Raw genomic sequence first — 20,304 nt, 5'->3', positions numbered from 1 at the left:
ACCCAGCTACCTGGTCCCACCTTATCTTAGTTCCTCCAAGCCCCTGGTAAACTTGGAGGTACTGCAAGGAGAAGGAAAGGCAGTGGGTCTGTGAGGAGACCGTGAAACAATTGGAGACAGGAGAGTAGATATTCAGAGTCCCTACGTCTCTAACTAACTTTATTACACTGGCAAAAGTTTCTAGTATAAACCTGGCCTGAGCCTAGAAAAATCTCTCTTCTTGCGTGTTCTAGAGTCAAGAGGATTTTGCTTTCTTTTTGATTGCTCCTTACATTGTGCTCTCTCTCTCTCCTCTTACCTTGTTCTGAAGGCCAGTACTATTGTTGCAGGGGGGCAACAGTTGGGGTTCGTTTGCCCGGTGTGCGTATCCCCAATGACCACACCAGAGTGGAGAAGCAAGTATCTTTATTTGAATTAAATAAGGTGCAAGGAGATATAAAATCTCAGATAATGCACGCAACACTATCTATTGCCATGTCTTATATACCTTACTTGTTTACAAAGATGTTCACAGGTGCTACAATTCATCATTTACAATTCATTAACTATTGGATCTTTTAATTAACTATATCCTTAAGCTATACTACTGACCCCCCCCCCTTTGATCGATTACATCTTGTACCATAAACAAAAGAACACAAGAAAATGATAAATGATTACATGTACTCATGCTAACTTTAAAGGAACATATTGTTTAGCTCGAAAGGCAGTCGTAGGCCTCAGAATGTAAACTTCTGACCCCACGCCATATTGCCAGTTACCTGGAGCCTGGCCTATAGCTCATCTAATATATTCATATTTTTCAGTTTGTGATTTCTATCCATAGAAATCCATCTATATGGTCTTCTCCACTCAGAAAATTCATCTTGATGAATTCTTTAGTATGCTTTACTGAGCTTCTCCACAACCTCTTTGGCCTAATCTCTTTCTTGTACAGCTTTTACCTAGTAATTACAGTATCTCGTTGTTTTTAGTTGTTCCACCAAGTTTATGTAATGCATATTTTATCAAGGTCCTTGAACATTTCAAGGCATGATAGTTCACATTTTTATTTGTAAACTTCTAGCATTAGTACATATAAATGTACAATTTTAATGGTTAAGTATGAATTATTTATTATTTTTATTATTATTGGCCAGGAACCTGTTTTTAACCCCTTTATTAGATAATCTGATGATTTTACCTCTGGGTTTTATTTTAGGCTTCTTCACAGTTCATTTGTAATTTGCACCATACATTATATTGTATACAAAGACACTGTTGTATTAGTAGTGTCTTTAAAGAGATGCCTAATTTTTGTGTTCCTCAGCTTCCCAGATAAGTGTGCTCCTCCAAAGCCATCCTTACCATTTTTTCCCCCACATACCTTTTCCTGTACAATATTCTGTTTTGAAGAGGAACACCCTTAGATAATCCACTAAGTAAAATACACCCTTAAATTCAAGCTCTAAAAGACGTACAAGTGGTTTTAACTTATTATCAGGGGATAAGGATATTTTAGTGCGTTGCACATTGGCTTGCTAAACCTAGCCTTGTGAGTTCAATTCTTGAGGGGGCCATATAGGGAGCTGAGGCAAAAATCCATCTGGGGATTGGTCCTGCTTTGAACAGGGGGCTAGACTAGATGACCTCCTGAGGTCCCTTCCAACGCTGATATTCTAATCTTTAAAACTGAACAGGGAATGGGAGAATATTTATTTAGCTATATAAAATATACTTTTACATGAAATACATTTCACATATGCAGAAGTTTGTATTACATCTTGAAAGGAGACATTGATAAACAGAGATAAAAGACAAAAAGACTCTTTGTCACCACATAAAAGTACCCATTAAATTAATTTGGCTAGAAAAGGTAAAGAATTTAATTAAGGCAGCCTAAAGGCAAGTGGTGTGCTACATCAAGAACATACTTTGAAAAAGTAGAGTCATCATAGATGGTTTCTGTTATAATTTTTAATTTAAGTAAGCAGCAAACAGTTAAGTCTTGGGCTTAAAGGATACACATTATGGGTGAGTTACAACTCTTTTCAATGCTCATGTAGTGGCTCTTAAAAGAGACTTGGAGTATTTAAGCAGTCAGAATGCAGCGGTGCAGCTTTCAAGCCCGTTCACCCTAGGATAACTGGATGTCTTTAGGCATAATAGTGACTCTCTCAGCGTGAATAGCGCACAGGTTGGTATCCTCAAAAAGTCCCACCAAGTAGGCTTCGCTCGCCTCCTGCAAGGCCATAACAGCCGAGCTCTGAAATTGCAAATCAGTTATGAAGTCCTGGGCGACTTCACGAACCAGGCGCTGGAAGGGCAGCTTGCGGATGAGCAGCTCAGTAGATTTCTGGTAGCGGTGGATCTCTCGCAGGGCTACAGTGTCGGGGCGATAATTATGAGGCTTTTTCACTCCCTCAGTGGCAGGCGCGCTCTTCCGAGCAGCTTTGGTAGCCAGCTGCTTACGGGGGGCTTTACCACCAGTAGATTTACGGGCGGTCTGCTTGGTCCTGGCCATTTCAAATAGTTGCCCGCATTCTCAAGTTCAAATAGAAGATTGCTGTGCTCTGGATATAGTTATAGAAAAAAATCTTCTCTCTGATTGGCTTATGAAAAGCAGCCAAGCTCCATTGGCTAATGTGAAAATTTGTAAATCCCGCGCTTCGCCATGCAAAGAAATGCAATCCTTCCTCTCTGCTAGTCTATTCTTACTGTTTCCCGGATCCATTCTCGCCACCATTATCTCGTTCCCTGAAATTTACGATTCTTGGACCACACCAGCGTCCCGTTTTCCTTTCTTGCTGAAACCCCTTCGCCATACAGAATCTTTCCCTTCCCTGCCTCCCAGGTTTGTTTGTTTCTTTGTTTGTTTGTTTGTTTGTTTTTAAATTGAATTAGTTAATCTGTATACCATTCCCGCATCCTCTTAAAATTGAATAATCGTCACGAGCACTAATCTCAGGAGACAGGCGATTTAAACCACAAAATCTTTAATGGGCAGCGAATCTCTCTGTGCTGGTTCTAGTTTGTGTTTTAATTAGCAGGCTTTCAGAAGATGAAAGCAACTGCCCTACACTTCTTACTTCTCATACTGAAGGGCACTTTTTTTTTTTTTAAATTACTCTCTTTAATGTCTTTCCACACTGCCTTAAACCTCAGATTGCAGACCGGGGCAGTCTTAAATAATAATATCTTGCAATATATAAGTAGTAAAAGGGTAAGTTTTCTTTATCTGCATTTTCATCCTGATCTATCTTGTTTTACCAGAAACCACCTAGTTTAGCAGATGGCCTTCAGGAGCAGAAAAATAATACACAGCCAGGGAGACATAAATCTCTTTCCTTGTCTCCCCTTTCTTCACTCCTCAAACAAACAAACAAAAATCACACCTTTGCTCACTTTTCAATTAGATCAGACATCAATACATAACTGTTCAAGCCACCTGTTTATCTTTTACATACCTCACCCCAAACTACACACAACCATTGATCTCTTTTAAATATTTTTTCTTCAGATTTATGGAAATAAAGGTCTTGAAAAGACTGCAGAAGATTTTTCTTTTGTTTTGGAAAGTCAGAGAGAACATTCTGAATGAGTAGTTAAGGCATCCTCCAACTGCTATAGATTATTTATATCATTCTAATATTCTCTTTTAAGCAGAAATACAGGGGATTTTCACTGGCTAATCTTTGCAGAAGAATTTTCAGATTCACCCATTGATTTCATCCCATTCCCAGTAGCCAGATAGAAATCACAAAGAATCTGACCCTTTTCCCTCACTCGGATCTCACCCTTGACCCTTGGAGACCTAAGCCAATGTGCAAAGAATGGCCAAAAACATCCACCCCCATTATACAATTACATTGTGGCTATTTCCCTATAGGGCAGAATTTACAGAAACAGAATGGTTGGCTCCCACATTCATACTTGTTTGGAAGCCGTATCTTTGAAACCTATACATTAAAACATTACAACCCAAAATTATTTTTAATATTTCAATAATGCTGCTTTCTAGCTAGAGCAGAAATCTGGTTGATGAGTGTCTGCTGTCACTCAGCTTGCCAAAGAATGTTTTGAAAGGCCCTACAGCGATCCCCAGGCATAAGACCATTTACTGCAGAAAGTATTTAGAAAATCTTCTCAATAAAAGCTTTAATATTTCAAATCCACCACATGAATGTATTTTGAGAGTTTCAACTCTTCAAGGATCCACACTTTTCCAGCATATGTGATATGGAGCTGGAAAAAAAATGCAACTGCTTTGATGCAACCTATTTTTAATAGGTGCGGGGAGGGTAATTTTTTGCTTAGAATACAGTAGGAATACCAAATGTAGTTTCACTAAAAGTTATATACTTAGTCATTAAGCAATTTTTTTTCCCCCTGGAGTTAAAGGAGCTACTAAAATATCAGTTCTTAGTATGTAGTTTCACTGAAAGTTATGCATTTAGTAGTTATAGCGTTCCCTCCTCCCCCCGAGTTAAAGAAGGACCTACTAAAATATCAGTTCTTATTATGAAAGCATGGAAGGTCTGATTTGTTTTTAATGGGTTGGAGGGATAGACAGCCACCTTATCTGTAGGGAGTGTGATCCTAGCCTCTCAGCATAGACCACATACATAACAACTATCTTTCGGTTTAGCATGTTCAGCATAGATGATAGTATTGTGGACTATAATCACCAAGAAAACTTTCAACACACTCCAAGTCCATTTGTAAACCAGCTCCCAACCATAAGATAAGAATGGTAATTTATCTTAACGGGAACATGTAGAAAGATGCAATTTAAAAATTATTCCCAGTGCATAGTTATTGGTGTTGTGGAATTACAAAATATTTTAAAAAATTTAATGGAAGTGAAAAGTTTAGTTCAGGGAGCTAGATCTCAATCTATGTTCAAAGCCTGAAAGTTTTTCTTTCTTTCTTCACTTTGAAATCATTTTACAGAGGAAATCGATTTAAATCAAGGGCTTTCTACCCTGATATATAGAAAACGCCTTAAAGAATAATATTTAATTGTAACTGTGGTTTTATGAACAACTATTATCTTTTATTTAACAAGGAAAAACTACTTTCCCTGTCCCTAAATCTCTGCAATTCCAAGATTTAATGTTTATTAACTCTTCTTTAAACACACCTTTATTCAACTTGAAATTCTGCTGAAAAAAAATACCTTGATTACTCTTCACTCAGATACGAAATTGGGTTAGTGTGAGGCAGATATTGGACCAAAAATACACTTTTTTTTTTTAAACTGTGAAAAAAAAAACAAATCAAGCGGGAAGAAGACTTCGATCAGCCTTGCTGGGCGGGTTCCTTAACGCACCAATCACAGAACTGCCCCCGTATATAAATATCAGGCCACTGAACTAGTTCACCCCAAGTGGTTTGGTTTTGTTTTGCTGGTGTGTAAGAAAGAATAGTCGCTATGTCCGAAACGGCGCCTGTTGCAGTTCCTGCTGTTTCTGCTCCTGACGCAAAAGCCGCCGCTAAAAAACCGAAGAAGACGACAGGGGGCTCTAAAGCCCGCAAGCCGTCTGGTCCCAGCGTGACAGAGCTGATCACCAAGGCAGTGTCCGCTTCCAAGGAGCGCAAAGGGGTCTCGTTGGCAGCTCTTAAGAAGGCTCTGGCCGCTGGAGGGTACGATGTGGAGAAAAGCAACAGCCGCATCAAAGTAGGACTCAAGAGCCTTCTAAGCAAAGGTACTTTGGTGCAGACCAAAGGCACCGGCGCCTCTGGTTCTTTTAAACTCAGCAAGAAACTGGCTGACACGAAGGAAAAGGCGCCGAAGAAGCCAACGACAAAGCCTAAGAAACCAGCTGCCAAGAAACCCAAAAAGGCTGCGATCGCTAAAAAAAGCCCTACAAAAGTCAAGAAGCCAGCGGCTGCCGCGCCCAAGAAAGCAGCTAAGAGCCCTAAAAATATTAAAGCGGCTAAGCCCAAGAAAGCAGCTAAGAGCCTGGCTAAGGCGAAAGCGGTGAAGCCCAAGCCTAAGCTAACCAAACCCAAAGTAGCAAAGGCTAAGAAGGCAGCGCCTAAGAAGAAGTAAATACTCTCCCCCCGCCCCCCTTTTATTTTTTAGATGAACTCAACGGCTCTTTTAAGAGCCACCCCACCCTCTTTCAAAGAAAGAGCTGGTTCACTGACTGGTAACCTCATGCTGCTTCCACAATGAGGGGTAAAAGAGACATATGAACTCTGTTCTGGGCCAAAGAGAAGCGATTCCGGTCAAAAGTGTGCATGTGCGATTTCCTGTAGTAGCTCATTTTCCCTAATCCCCAGTAGAAAGATTATATTTCTTTTGGCTTCAATTTCCTCCCTTCGCCCCCCGCATTCATGGTTATTTTAATTTTCTTTTGAGGGTAATATAAAAAAACTACCTACAAGAAGCAGCTTTCATGCAGTTGAAAGAATCAAGCGTCCCCATACATTTTCAAAGGGATGAGTCAGAACATATGTGCCCTGTCCTCACAAAACTACCTTTGTTCACAGGGGCGAGGTGGAGGACTCGGTGATTGCATATGGACAAAATCCTTTTCTGGTTTGCTGGTGAGAGGGAATGAAGCTGTTGGTTAATTTGAAAAGCCCGCTCTGTACAAGAATTGGCCAGAAAACCCGGAACGTTATTCCTATTGGAGAAAATCCGCCTTTCATTGACGCTAAAACTGTTGAAGTAGAGTCTCGATACATGTTTTAGTTCAAATTTGTTCCCCGGCCTTCCCGCCAAAGTCAAATTCATAGGCCTTTTGAGAAAACCTTTTTTCTGAGATACCGTATTTCCCATTTTATTTTATTGCATTGTCTCTGGAAACCACATCTAGTAATATGTTGCCGTCATTACGAATTCTCGCCTCTTCACACCGAGCAGCCAAACTGGCCAAACAATTGCACACACAGGAAATAGTGCCAGTTTAATCACGTTTTCAAAAGTGAACTCTCTCCGGGAGGTTCTGTCTTCCACAAACATTATACAAAATTAACGAACACATATAGGAGGGATTCAGTGTCTTGTTTCTAGGAATACAGCCTTGTGCAGAATGCGTAAAAGTTTACTTTCAGATACCTATATTCCAGTTACTGTAACTCCAATTCCTTTATTCCCAAGAAGGAAAAATAGGATTGTTTTAAAAGTGTGATTGTTACAGATAATCAAGCCCTTTTTTGATTTTGTGGGTGGCTCTGAAAAGAGCCTTTGGGTTCCTTTTGGACTGAAGATTTTTGCTTCTTCCCGATTACCTTCACTTGCTCTTTGCCTTATGGCTCTCAGTTTTCTTGGGCAGCAGCACGGCCTGGATGTTGGGCAGGACACCCCCCTGAGCGATCGTCACTTTCCCCAGCAACTTATTGAGCTCCTCATCGTTACGGATGGCGAGCTGCAAGTGACGGGGGATGATCCTGGTTTTCTTGTTGTCCCGAGCAGCGTTGCCAGCTAACTCGAGAATCTCAGCGGTCAGATACTCCAGCACCGCGGCCATATAGACCGGAGCTCCAGCCCCCACCCGCTCAGCGTAATTACCTTTGCGGAGCAGCCGGTGCACACGGCCCACCGGGAACTGCAGCCCAGCCCGCGAGGAGCGAGACTTTGCCTTGGCTCTCGCTTTACCCCCCTGCTTGCCTCGGCCTGACATATTCAATCACGAGAAAAAAACTACTGTAAAAGTCAGTAAAAGTCAGAAAAAAATGAGCTTCGCGCTGCCTTTATATAGTTTCTACTTTGAGTTTTGAAACATTGTGATAGGCTAAAAAGTACAGATTGCTTGAACAGCCAATGGCAATAGAGATTTAGCTCTGACCAATGAGACGGTTAATCGGACAATTGGTCAGAGGCTATTGTCTCAGAACCAATAGAAAGTCGGGAAATTGAAACTTTTGTGTGCATAAGTTCTATATAAATAGAGCTACCTTCAGTTTCTTTCAACGTTGCAATTTTTTTTTGTTTAAACAGTGTGTGAGCGAACACAGAAAAAAATGCCTGAACCAACAAAATCTGCTCCCGCTCCCAAGAAGGGCTCTAAAAAAGCTGTTACTAAGACTCAGAAGAAGGGCGATAAGAAGCGCAGAAAGACTAGGAAGGAGAGCTATTCCATCTACGTGTACAAAGTGCTGAAACAAGTTCACCCGGACACTGGTATTTCCTCTAAGGCCATGGGGATCATGAACTCCTTTGTGAACGACATCTTCGAGCGTATCGCTGGGGAAGCGTCTCGTCTGGCTCATTACAACAAGCGTTCAACCATCACTTCCCGGGAAATCCAGACCGCTGTGCGCCTGCTTCTACCGGGGGAGCTGGCCAAACATGCTGTGTCTGAGGGCACCAAGGCCGTCACCAAGTACACCAGCTCCAAGTAAATAGTTTCTGTGAGACTACCAACATCTATAACCCAAAGACTCTTTTAAGAGCCATCCACTTCCTCATCCAAAGAGCTCTGATATCACTAACTGCTGATGTTTGTGTTCTTCAAACTCCAACAAAGTGTATTTTTTTAAAAAGTGCTTTAGTCTCCAGGGACTTTCTAAAGCATGTTCTTAATTGCATATGTCCCCTATATCGAGGGGAGGACTGCTTCCGCTTTAGTAAATGTGCCGTAACGTCAATTTAAACTACCTTGAGGTTTCACGTTTGAATGAAAAATGTCGATGTCCCTCATCCTCGTTTTCTCCCCTCCCAAACAAGAGTACGCTGAGGTGTCTTCCTCCCACCCCCGAATATAAAATACGGCTAAACGGTTTGTCCAGTAAATAAAATATTTGAAATATTTCCAGACGACACGATTCTAAAGGTTCACCTAAAAAGTTTTGGCTCTATGAATATCATTTTTATCTTCCTGAAGTATAGTTGGTTTGCCTCATTGTTTCTATCATTTTTAAGTTCCTGTAGCTAAAACTCATGTTTCCCCCTCCCTCTCTAGTTTATCTGAATAATCTTGCTATTTGGGACTGTTAATATAAGAATATAAGTATAAAAATTAACAGATGTGGAAAGTTATGGGAGTGTTACAGCTCCTTTCAGCGTGAAGGTGGTGGCTTTTAAAAGAGATTTTGAGTCGTTTGGAAGTTGCAGAAGATGGCTGAGCTGAGCAGCCTGTAACCCTCTCACTACGGATACGCCGGCGTAACTGGATGTCCTTGGGCAGGATGGTGACTATCTTAGGCGAAAATAACACACAGGTTAAAGTTAAGTATCAGAGTGGTAGCCGTGTTAGTCTTATCTTCAAAGAGCCCCGCCTAGAAGGGTTTGCTGGCCTCCTATCGGCCCATAGCGGCCGAGCTCTGGAAACACAGATTGGAAGCGGTCGCCAAATCTGGTTGGTTCCCTGAAATTCAGGATCCTAGAACCATCCCAATACCGCGTTTTTCTGCTGGCTCTCCTCCCTCCGCCCCCCCGCCGACACTCAGTCTACAAAACCGCCTGCCCTTTTCTGCCACCTCAGTGCATATTTATTTCTTCCATTAGATCAGAGGCTCCATGTCTCGCTATTTTTCTTTCAAAACGACCAGTTCATTAATAAATGTCATCCCTGCTCTCTTTCTCTTAGTGTTGAACAACCATCATGCACACAAATCCCCGGAGATAAGGAAGGGGCAGGGATAATAGAAATAGTTAACCCACAGAATGGGCTGAAATTTCTCAATCCTCGTTGTAGTTTTGTTTTAATTTGTGGTTATTTAGAGGGTGGCACAACTGCCCTTCAATAATTATTCCATTTCCTTTTTATCATTCGCACACCCCACCTCAAACTAACTCATTGGCAGTTTATTTACAGGTTACTTCTAGCCAGACTGAGAATAAAGGTTTCCACGTGATCAATGTTTAAAAGCAAAATAGAAAATACTTTGACTACCCCCGCCCCGAGCCCCTTATTACACGATGGTGTTTCAAAATCCAATAGAAAACCCCGCAAAAGATAATTTTATACTCAGTGAGTATTCAAAGCGCCACCTAGAGAAGTCTATGTAGTTCTAAGAATTTTCAAAGCGGAAATACAGCGGAGGATTATCATTAACCAATCCATTAGCAGCCCGGGCTTTTCAAACTAACCAATGGGTAAATCCCGCTTTCAATAGCCAAACAGAAAAGATATTTTGGTCCCTAAATCACCGAGTTCCTTCCCTGTTACCCCATTTTCTATCGTCATCTTCACCCTTTGGAGCCCAGAGCTGATGTGCGAGTCCAGGAACAGCCGAAAAAAAAAAAAAAAAGCTTTCTAGCAGGGACTGGAAAAAGTTCTTCTGTCATTCCCCAGGAGATTCCGCCCCCTGTGACACTGCTGCTGGAAGATATGACTAAACAGACTGTTCCAAAGGCCACCTCCAATTAACGGGTGTTTTAAAAAGTTTTTAGAACCACCCAATCCTCGTAAAAGGGTTTTAATATATTTTTTTAAATATATTACTTGAATATGTAGGAAATGAAATAAACTAAATAACTAAACAGTAATCAAGCTTGTGCTTTCCTGAGCTCTCTTTCAATTAATGACTTGTTTTTCAAGTATCCCCATCCCAATATGTGCCATGGAGCTATACAACATAAACACAGCTGTTTTCATACAATGTTTCTTACTGATCAACATACTAATTTACTGCCTACTAAAATAATATAGTTAAATAGTAAGTGTAGTTTTCTTTGATGGGACAATATGTATTTACAATTTAGCATGTAGAATAAAAGCCTAGAACAGTTCTTATTGTGAACGCATAGATGGCTCTAAGAAGACCTTTAAATTTAAAATGTTGGTCATTCTTGGGGGAAAGAGAAGAACCTTTATTTGCCGAATCAGAATGCAGCTCAGAGCATAGACCACATCCATGGCAGTCACAGTCTTTCACTTGACACATTCAGTGTAAGTAACAGCATAACTCATCACACTCTCAAAGAAAACCTTTAGTACCTGTAAAGATATTTCAGGATCATCAACCAAGCCCATGGGTTACTTTATGAATTTAGCTAATCAGACTGCCACTACTTGCTGTAGCAGATGACCACAGCTAATTCCAAGTTCAGAACCAACAAACAGGTTTATTTCAGCAGATGTACAGAATGCCACACCCCAGTGATGAATTGGGGGTGAGTAGCCAATGCATTCACTATATCTACACATATACAAAATGCTGTAGAGAAACAAAGGCAAATATTTAAGTTGCAGCACTATCTTTTTATACCCCAAATGACACTTTTTTATCAATTCCTCCCTCCAATTTGTTGTATTATAATAATAATATTTATGACCATCTACAAAACATCTTCAAATTATTTACTAGCTCCATAGTACAATGTGTACAAAAAGATGACAATGTGAGTGGAGGAAGCCTGGGGAAGTCAGCTTTAGGAAGTGCGGGGCCAAATTCGAACAGTTTCGAAGGGGCCCCTGCAGGGATGACTTAAAAAAAACAAAAAAACCCACACATGTTAAAAAACACATGGGGCTTGTACTCACCGGGCGATGTTCTCAGTCTTCGGCGGCACTTTGGCGGCAAGTCCTTCACTTGCTCCAGGTCTTTGGCAGCACTGAAGGACCCGCTGCCGAAGACCCAGAGCAAGTGAAGGACCCGCCACCAAAGTGCCACCAGGAGCGAGCGAAGAACCCGCTGCGGAAGTGCCGCTGAAGACCCGAAGCTCCATTAGGTGAGTAAAAATTTAAAAGGCACCTCTAGCCAGGGAAGGGATTCTCACTGGGCAAGGGGCCCTCTTAGGCTCTGGGCCCGATTCGGGGAAATTGGTGGAATAGGCCTAAAGCCGGCCCTGGTGTAGTCCTTGGGAGATGTCCTGAACGGAGACTGGAAAACAGCAAGTTAGTCATTTTCATCCTCTTTCTGCCCCACTACTTGCTGCTGTCTGAATGATGCTGATGATCGATTTAGAGGAAAAGAAGTGGAATATTGGATCTTCTCATTTTGCCCACTCTTCCATCCGCTCTATTTAGAGTCCCCAAGACTTGATTTTTAAAAAATAATTTCTCATTGTTTTATACTGAGTCATGTTATTAAGTCCTGCCTAACTATAAAGACAATGAAATTCTACATTTTTTGGACAAAACCAATTGCTTCTGTGAGTTGGTGAAAATAAAAGCCCCTTTCAAAGTGAATTTTATTTTATTTTCCATATTCCGTTATGGTATTTTCATTTCTGGAGGGTCTTCTGATAAAAGTGATCTCCATCTGTGGCTTTTTGTTTGTTTCAAAATGTTCATCTGATTTTGTAGGATTTGCAGTATGCAGCAAAATCTGAACAATCAGATTTCCTGATATATCATCTTTTTCCTGCCTTGTCCCTAACTTTGCTGTCATTTTGCAAAGTGGACACATGAAGGACATATTTGTTTCATTCAAAGATAGAACCTAGGTCATCTTAGAGTGCTGGTTGCTACCTATCTTATCTATATTTGTTTAATAAGTATTATGTTTATTTATTTGGTGATATAAAATAATATTCTTTTTGCAGTACATGCAATACTGTGGGTGTTGATTTGAATAAGTGCAGAAATTATCACTCAGAAAATTAGACTCCTTACCTACTTCAAAATAAGGAACTAATTCCTCTAACTGATAGCCAGAAATAACTATTTTATGTTAAGAAGTGGTAAACTTCTGAACTGTTTATATATAAATTGGGAACAATACTTAGAAATTGATGCTATATACACTCACATCGCACACAAAATCAATACAATTCAATTTTAATTTAAGTCTGCAGATCTTTAGAAATTATAGGTAAAAATGATCAGAAGGGATTTTCAAAAATTGTGAAGAAATCCACCACTCTTCCCCATTTCTTATCCTCTTCTGCCTTTTGATGGATATTGTTTTTCAAGATGAAGAATTTTTAAATGATATAACATTTTAATGTTTACTACTAATGACACACAAACAACATAACAAATAAAAAATTATAACTGTTGATCGTTGCTGTCAGTTTCACTTTAGGATTACTTATAGCTTGAAGAGATGATTTTTTCCAGTACAGGGAAAGCTGTAGAACTTGCCAGTAGACACTCAGCTTTCTCCATTCAGCACCAGACAAAGAGATATCAAGTAACAAGCCCACCTTTAAACATGTCTAAAATATTACCTCTGTATTAGCACAATAAATGGGAACTGAATGTTAAACATTGTCAAAGTTCAATCAGATACCCCTGGTGTATAAATATAGCTGTTTCTGTCTGGAACTAGAGCAGACACCACGCTAGTACTAATTACCAACCAAAGCAGGATAATCCATCCTTTGGTGCAGCCTCAGCTTCTCAACCTCCTCCTGCAACCTCTTGAAATTCAGTTTTGTGTGCTCAACCTATCACATTTTACCAATATCAGCTGGATCTCCGACAGCATCAACAGTTTCCACTGCAAATTTAAGATCACCTCCTTTAATAGCATTTGCATCTTCTTCAAGTTCATGTTTTTGTGTTTTCTCTGCTTCTCTATTTTTCCATTCTGATATGTTTCTGTAGGCAACTATTTTGGCTGGGCCTTGTTGAGGCATGTGCTAGCTGATCATATTTAGCTTGGCCTGCAAGGATTTTTTTTATTTCCTTATTTTTATGTCTTCAGGAAGAGATGAGAATGTGTTATAAAAAGGAATGGTGTGATTTATGAAGTGTGGAATAATAATGATACTATTACTACACTAGCATAATTAGTACTACATAGAGTCCATTCCCAGTGTTGTGATTGGATAACTGAATTTAAAATTCAAGTAGTATTTGGCCAAGCTTGTGAGGGCTTACATTCAAGCTCAATTGCCTTTCACTATTTTTTTTTCCCCATCCATCAGGGACCTTTCCCATGATAACTTCAGAATGTCATCATATCCAAATAATTCCACAATTTCAGGGAATGTTGAAGTCACCAATGGATGGAATCCAATTAACTTTGGGAGGAAATGAAATACTGAAAGAGGGGAAATTGGGGACACATAGAGATGTTGTCATCTATTAATGACACTTATTACCATCTTGCAGAATAACAATATTCCTGCACATCTTTCCAATAAATTTTAGTATATTGATATCCTGAATGACAGAAGAGAAAAAGACGGTTACTCACCTTTGTAACTGTTGTTCTTCGAGATGTGTTGCTCACATCCATTCCAGTTAGGTGTGCGCGCCGCGCGTGCACGTTCGTCGGAAACTTTTTACCCTAGCAACTCCAGTGGGCCGGCAGGTCGCCCCCTGGAGTGGCGCCGCCATGGCGCCCAATATATATCCCTGCCGGCCCGCCCGCTCCTCAGTTCCTTCTTGCCGGCGACTCCGACAGTGGGGAAGGAGGGCGGGTGTGGAATGGATGTGAGCAACACATCTCGAAGAACAACAGTTACAAAGGTGAGTAACCGTCTTTTCTTCTTCGAGTGATTGCTCACATCCATTCCAGTTAGGTGACTCCCAAGCCATACCTAGGCGGTGGGGTCGGAGTGAGAAGTCGCGGCATGGAGCACTGCAGTTCCGAAGGCCGCATCCTCTCTCGACTGCTGGACCAGGGCGTAGTGGGAAGCAAAGGTGTGGACCGATGACCAGGTCGCTGCCCGACAGATTTCCTGGATGGGCACACGGGCCAGGAAAGCCAGCGACGACGCCTGCGCCCTGGTAGAATGCGCAGTCACACGGCCCGTAGGGACATGGGCCAAGTCATAACAGGTCCTGATACAGGACGTAACCCACGAGGATAACCTCTGGGAGGAGATAGGAAGCCCTTTCATACGGTCCGCTACCGCCACGAAAAGCTGGGGGGATTTGCGGAAGGGTTTGGTCCTCTCTATGTAGAACGCGAGAGCTCTACGGACGTCCAGCGAGTGGAGCTGCTGCTCCCTGCCTGAGGAGTGAGGTTTTGGGAAAAAAACCGGGAGGAAAATCTCTTGGTTGACGTGGAAGGCTGAGACCACCTTGGGTAGAAAGGCAGGGTGTGGTCTAAGCTGCACCTTGTCTTTGTGGAAGACCGTGTATGGGGGGTCCACCACAAGGGCTCGGAGTTCCGACACCCGTCTAGCTGAGGTGATAGCTACTAGAAAGGCAGCCTTCCAAGAGAGGTAAAGCAGGGAGCAAGTAGCTAACGGCTCAAAGGGGGGCCCCATGAGCCGGGACAACACCAGGTTAAGATCCCAGGTTGGAGCAGGGGGACGGACGTTAGGGAATAACCGTTCCAGCCCCTTAAGGAATCTCGACACCGTCGGGTGAGAAAAAACGGAGCGACCGTCCGCACCCGGGTGAAAGGTGGAGATAGCTGCCAGATGGACTCGCAACGACGATAAGGCCAGACCATGTTCTTTGAGGGACCAAACATAATCTAAGATTTCGGATACCGAAACTTCCATAGGGCGGAGATTTCTCTCTACGCACCAACAGGAGAAGCGTTTCCATTTTGCCGAATATGTGGCTCTTGTGGATGGTTTCCTGCTGCTCAAGAGCACCTCTCTCACAGGCGTGGAGCAGCGCAGCTCGGAACCAGTTAGCCACGCAGGAGCCACGCCGCTAGGTGCAGCGACTGCAGGTCTGGGTGACAGAGGGACCCGTGGTCCTGGGTAATCAGGTCCGGATGAAGGGGCAGGGGAACTGGGTCGGCTACGGCCAAGTCTAGCAGCATGGTGTACCAGTGCTGTCTGGGCCATGCCGGGGCCACTATGATCACACGAGCCCTGTCTCTGCGCACCTTCAGGAGGACCTTGTGAACCAGAGGGAACGGAGGAAACGCATAGTACAGGTGGGTCGACCACTGGATGAGGAAGGCATCCGCTATCGACCCCGGCTCCCTGCCCTGAAAGGAGCAGAACGCTTGGCACTTCCTGTTCCCCTTGGACGCAAAGAGGTCCACCCGGGGATAACCCCACCTCCGGAAAATGGAGAGAGCGACGTCCGGTCGAAGGGACCACTCGTGTGACAGGAAGGATCTGCTCAATCGATCCGCCAGCGTGTTCCGTACTCCGGGAAGGAAGGAAGCCCTGAGGTGAATGGAGTGGGCTACGCAAAAGTCCCAGAGTCGTATCGCCTCGAGGCACAGGGAGGAGGACCTGGTGCCGCCCTGCTTGTTGATATAATACATGGTCGTCGTGTTGTCCGTGAACACGGCTACACAACGACCCTGAAGCTGATGACAAAACGTTTGGCAAGCAAGGCGGACCGCTCTCAACTCCCTCATGTTGATATGTAGCCCCACCTCCTCCTGGGACCATAGGCCCTGCGTCCGCAGGGTCCCTAGGTGGGCCCCCCAGCCTAGATCTGAGGCATCCGTTGTCAGGGATACCGAGGGCTGAGACGGGTGAAAGGGAAGACCCGCACACAATACGGACTGGTCCACCCACCAGCCGAGGGAATCTAAGACCTTCTGGGGGACTGTGATTAACATGTCTAGCGGTTGCCTTGGTCTGTAATGACTGATAAGCCACAGCTGGAGAGGCCTCATGCGGAGCCGAGCGTAGTCGGTCACAAAAGTGCACGCCGCCATGTGGCCTAACAGGGTTAGACATGTCCTCACTGACGTCAACGGGGCTGACCGCAAGCGTTGAACGATCGCCGCCATGGTCTGGAACCGCTGCCGAGGCAGCGAGGCCCTGCCCACAGTGGCGTCCAGGACGGCCCCGATAAATTCCACCTTCTGAGTGGGCCTCAGGGTGGACTTGTCTGTGTTTATCAAGAGGCCCAGACTCGCAAACATGCCGGTGATCACGCGGACATGGCTGTACACCTGCTGTTCCGACGTGCCCCGAATCAACCAATCGTCCAGATAAGGGAACACGTGGACACGGTTGCGCCGAAGATGCGCCACGACAACTGCCATGCATTTTGTAAACACCCTCGGGGCCGTGGACAGGCCAAACGGGAGGACCGCAAATTGATAATGACGAGCCCCCACAACGAAGCGGAGGAAGCGTCTGTGGCGTGGCCAAATGGCAACGTGGAAATACGCGTCCTGCATGTCGAGGGCGGCGTACCAGTCTCCCGGATCCAGGGATGGAATGATGGTCCCCAGGGATACCATGCGGAACTTCAACTTCACGAGGTATTTGTTGAGTTCTCGCAGGTCGAGGATAGGCCTGAGGCCCCCCTTGGCCTTGGGGATCAGAAAATAGCGGGAATAAAACCCCTTGCCTTTCTCGTTTTCGGGAACCGCCTCTATAGCTCCTTTGCTGAGGAGCGTCCGCACCTCCTGCCGAAGGAATTGCTCGTGAGAGGGGTCCCTGAAGAGGGACGAGGAAGGAGGGCGGGAAGGAGGGAACGAAACAAACTGCAGGCGGTACCCCGTCTGCACCACGCTCAAGACCCAGCGGTCCGATGTTATTTGGGACCACGCCGGGAGGAAAAACGAAAGGCGGTTGGAAAACGGAGGGGAAGGATCCGTAGGGGAAACTGTTACTGCGCCCTCGAGCGCACCTTCAAAATGAAGGCTTAGGACCAGGCGGGGGTTTTGAGGAGCCTTGGTTCTGCCCCCCTTGGTTCCCCGACTGCCTGCGCCTCCCGTTCCTGCCGCGGCGCCTGTAAGGGTCCTGCCGCTGGCGGAACTGGGAAAACGGCCGACGGTGCTGCTGTTGCTGCGGCCTAAAGGGTCTACGCTGTGTCACGGGGGTGTGCATCCCGAGGGACCGCGCAATGACCCGGTTGTCCTTTAAACTCTTAAGTCTGGGGTCTGTCTTATCGGAAAACAGGCCCTGGCCTTCGAAAGGAAGGTCCTGTATCGTGTGCTGGAGCTCTGGCGGAAGGCCGGAAACCTGCAGCCAGGAGATGCGACGCATCGTAACTCCTGACGCGAGGGTACGGGCAGCCGAGTCCGCAGCGTCCAAGGAGGCTTGCAAGGCCGTGCGCGCGACCTTCTTGCCTTCGTCCAAGATGGCCGTGAACTCTTGGTGAGCATCCTGTGGCAGCAGCTCCTTAAATTTGTCCACTGCCACCCAGGAGTTAAAGGCGTATCTGCTCAGCAGGGCCTGTTGGTTAGAGACCATGAGCTGCAGCGCCCCAGCCGAATACACCTTACGGCCAAGGAGGTCCATCCGCCTGGCTTCTCTGGATTTGGGGGCCGGAGCCTCCTGGCCGTGACGCTCCCTATCGTTCACCGATTGCACTACCAGTGAACCGGGAGTCGGGTGAACATGTAAATATTCGTACCCCTTAGAAGGGGCCATGTACTTCCTCTCGACTCCTTTCGCTGTCGGAGGGATGGAGGCCGGGGACTGCCAGATAGTACTGGCATTGGCCTGAATGGTCCGTATAAACGGCAGGGCGACCCTGGTGGGAGCATCGGAAGAGAGGATGGTAACAATTGGGTCCTCTATCTCCGAGACCTCCTCTGCCTGCAGACTCAGGTTTTGAGCCAATCGCCTGAGGAGGTCCTGGTGCGCCCTGAGATCCAGCGGGGGGGGACTGTTGGAGGAGGTACCCGCCACCGCCTCATCCGGGGAGGAGGATGATGAGACCCCAGGCACAATAGTGTCCAACTGAGGGTCTTCCTCAGCCCTCGCCTCTGTCTCCGGAGCCGCAGCGGAGTCCTGCTGTTTGGACCCTTCGTCCCCTTCCGGGGAGGGAGGTGGGCGAGACAAAGAGGCTTCAGGGGCCCTACGCTCCGCAGTCGCCGGCCTAGCAGGGAGCTGCTGGGGGCCCTGGGCCTGATGGTACGCCCAGGGTGTCCAGAATCCCCACTGTGGGGGGCCTTGGTCCTGCAGCGGCGGATCAGCAAACAGCGCCGCCTGCCGGTCGGTGCCCAGCGCATAGCCGCTGTCCGTCTGGGAGGACACGGACGGCTGCCTGGAGGGCCACGGCGGGGCCGACCCTGGATGGTACGGGTCTGCGCGGGCCGGCACGGAGGATCGTCTCGGTGCCGGGGACCGGTGCCGGGAGTCATAACGGTGCCGGGATCGGGACCGGGATCTGTCACGGTGCCGGGCGCTGCTTCGGGACCGGGATCTGTCACGGTGCCGGGCGCTGCTTCGGGACCGGGATCTGTCACGGTGCCGGGCGCTGCTTCGGGACCGGGATCTGTCACGGTGCCGGGCGCTGCTTCGGTGCCGGGACCTACTACCAGCTCGGTGCCGGGAGATCGACCGGGACCGGGACCTGCCACCAGCTCGGTGCCGGGAGGTCGAGCGAGATCGGGACCGGGACCTGCCACCAGCTCGGTGCCGGGAGGTCGACCGGTGCGGCGAGTAGCGTCGGGACCTGCTCCTGGAGTCGCGGTGCCGGTGTCGACTGGAGCCTGACCGCGACCGTCTCGATGCCGACCGGTGCCGCGAGTGCGACCGGTACCGCTGAGGGGAGCGGTGCCGGGACTGCGAGCGGCGTCGGGATCTGGAGCGCCCAAGACGTCGGGGCCTGGATGGCGAACGACTGTCCGAGGGCGGTGCCGACATCATGGGCTTGCCTCTGGACGTGACCCGCACCGGAGGAACCGGGGGTGGCAGCCGAGTAGGCTCCGTCAGGGCAATAAGGTCCCGAGCCGAGGCGAAGGTCTCCGGTGTGGATGGGACCATTATCTCAACCCCAGATCTCATGGGGGAGCTCGGCGGCACCGGACTCAACAGACCCGCCGGGCCCGGAGTCAACGGTGCTGACGGTGTCGGCGGCGCCGCGGCCGATGTCGAGGCCGGGCGTTCAAGCCGGGTCTGCCTGGCCGGAGTATTAGACTTCGACGGCCTAGGCACTGATTCCGGTGCCGGAGAAGGTCGGTGCCGAGGAGTCTTCTCGGTGCCGGAGCGATCCGGTGCCGGTGCCGAAACCACGGTCTGCGAAGTCGACGGGTCAAGTGCCGCCTCCATTAGGAGAGTTCGGAGCCTCTGATCCCTCTCCTTTTTTGTCCTCGGCTTAAAAGCCTTACAGATGCGGCACTTGTCAGATCTGTGCGATTCCCCGAGGCACTTCAGGCACGCTTCGTGGGGATCGCTGGTAGGCATGGGCTTCTTGCAGGCCGCACACTGCTTGAAGCCTGGCGAAACAGGCATGAGCCTGGCGCCCGGTGCCGGGAAGGGCTAAGCCCCCCGGCCAGGAACTACTTAACAGCTATTTACTAAACTATCTGCTTAACAATACTAATTAACAACTATCTATAGAACTAGAGATAAGCGATAAACAAGCGATAGAAACTAGGAGAGCTAGGGACGTGGAGGACAGCTATGCCGCGCTCCACAGTTCCAACGACCGACACGGCGGTAAGAAGGAACTGAGGAGCGGGCGGGCCGGCAGGGATATATATTGGGCGCCATGGCGGCGCCACTCCAGGGGGCGACCTGCCGGCCCACTGGAGTTGCTAGGGTAAAAAGTTTCCGACGAACGTGCACGCGCGGCGCGCACACCTAACTGGAATGGATGTGAGCAATCACTCGAAGAAGAATAATTGTTCACCTTACTAGGA

The 20,304-nt window shown here is 46.5% G+C and overlaps 4 protein-coding genes and 1 pseudogene across 4 annotated transcripts; 2 read left to right on the top strand and 3 right to left on the bottom strand.

Moving 5' to 3' along the window:
* Window positions 1-1,978: 1,978 nt before the first annotated feature.
* On the bottom strand, window positions 1,979-2,906 carry LOC115644256 (histone H3-like). The gene has a single exon (XM_030548374.1). The coding sequence runs from the start codon at window positions 2,501-2,503 to the stop codon at window positions 2,117-2,119; it is 387 nt and encodes a 128-aa protein (XP_030404234.1). The 5' UTR covers window positions 2,504-2,906; the 3' UTR covers window positions 1,979-2,116.
* Window positions 2,907-5,410: 2,504 nt separating this feature from the next.
* LOC115644270 (histone H1-like) lies at window positions 5,411-6,034 on the top strand. Its single transcript, XM_030548388.1, has one exon. The coding sequence runs from the start codon at window positions 5,414-5,416 to the stop codon at window positions 6,032-6,034; it is 621 nt and encodes a 206-aa protein (XP_030404248.1). The 5' UTR covers window positions 5,411-5,413.
* A 930-nt stretch (window positions 6,035-6,964) lies between these two features.
* LOC115644251 (histone H2A type 2-C) lies at window positions 6,965-7,618 on the bottom strand. The gene has a single exon (XM_030548370.1). It carries the CDS (start codon window positions 7,611-7,613, stop codon window positions 7,224-7,226), a length of 390 nt encoding a protein of 129 aa, XP_030404230.1. The 5' UTR covers window positions 7,614-7,618; the 3' UTR covers window positions 6,965-7,223.
* A 335-nt stretch (window positions 7,619-7,953) lies between these two features.
* LOC115644262 (histone H2B 8-like) lies at window positions 7,954-8,478 on the top strand. The gene has a single exon (XM_030548380.1). The coding sequence runs from the start codon at window positions 7,954-7,956 to the stop codon at window positions 8,332-8,334; it is 381 nt and encodes a 126-aa protein (XP_030404240.1). The 3' UTR covers window positions 8,335-8,478.
* The window catches only part of LOC115644257, a 43,016-nt pseudogene continuing 31,004 nt past the window's right edge, over window positions 8,293-20,304 (bottom strand).

This window comes from Gopherus evgoodei, chromosome 1 (genome assembly GCF_007399415.2).
Source record: "Gopherus evgoodei ecotype Sinaloan lineage chromosome 1, rGopEvg1_v1.p, whole genome shotgun sequence".
In the NCBI taxonomy this organism is placed as follows: domain Eukaryota; kingdom Metazoa; phylum Chordata; order Testudines; family Testudinidae; genus Gopherus; species Gopherus evgoodei.
Note: the sequence above shows the minus strand (reverse complement) of the source record. Positions and strands in the feature narration are given on the sequence as shown.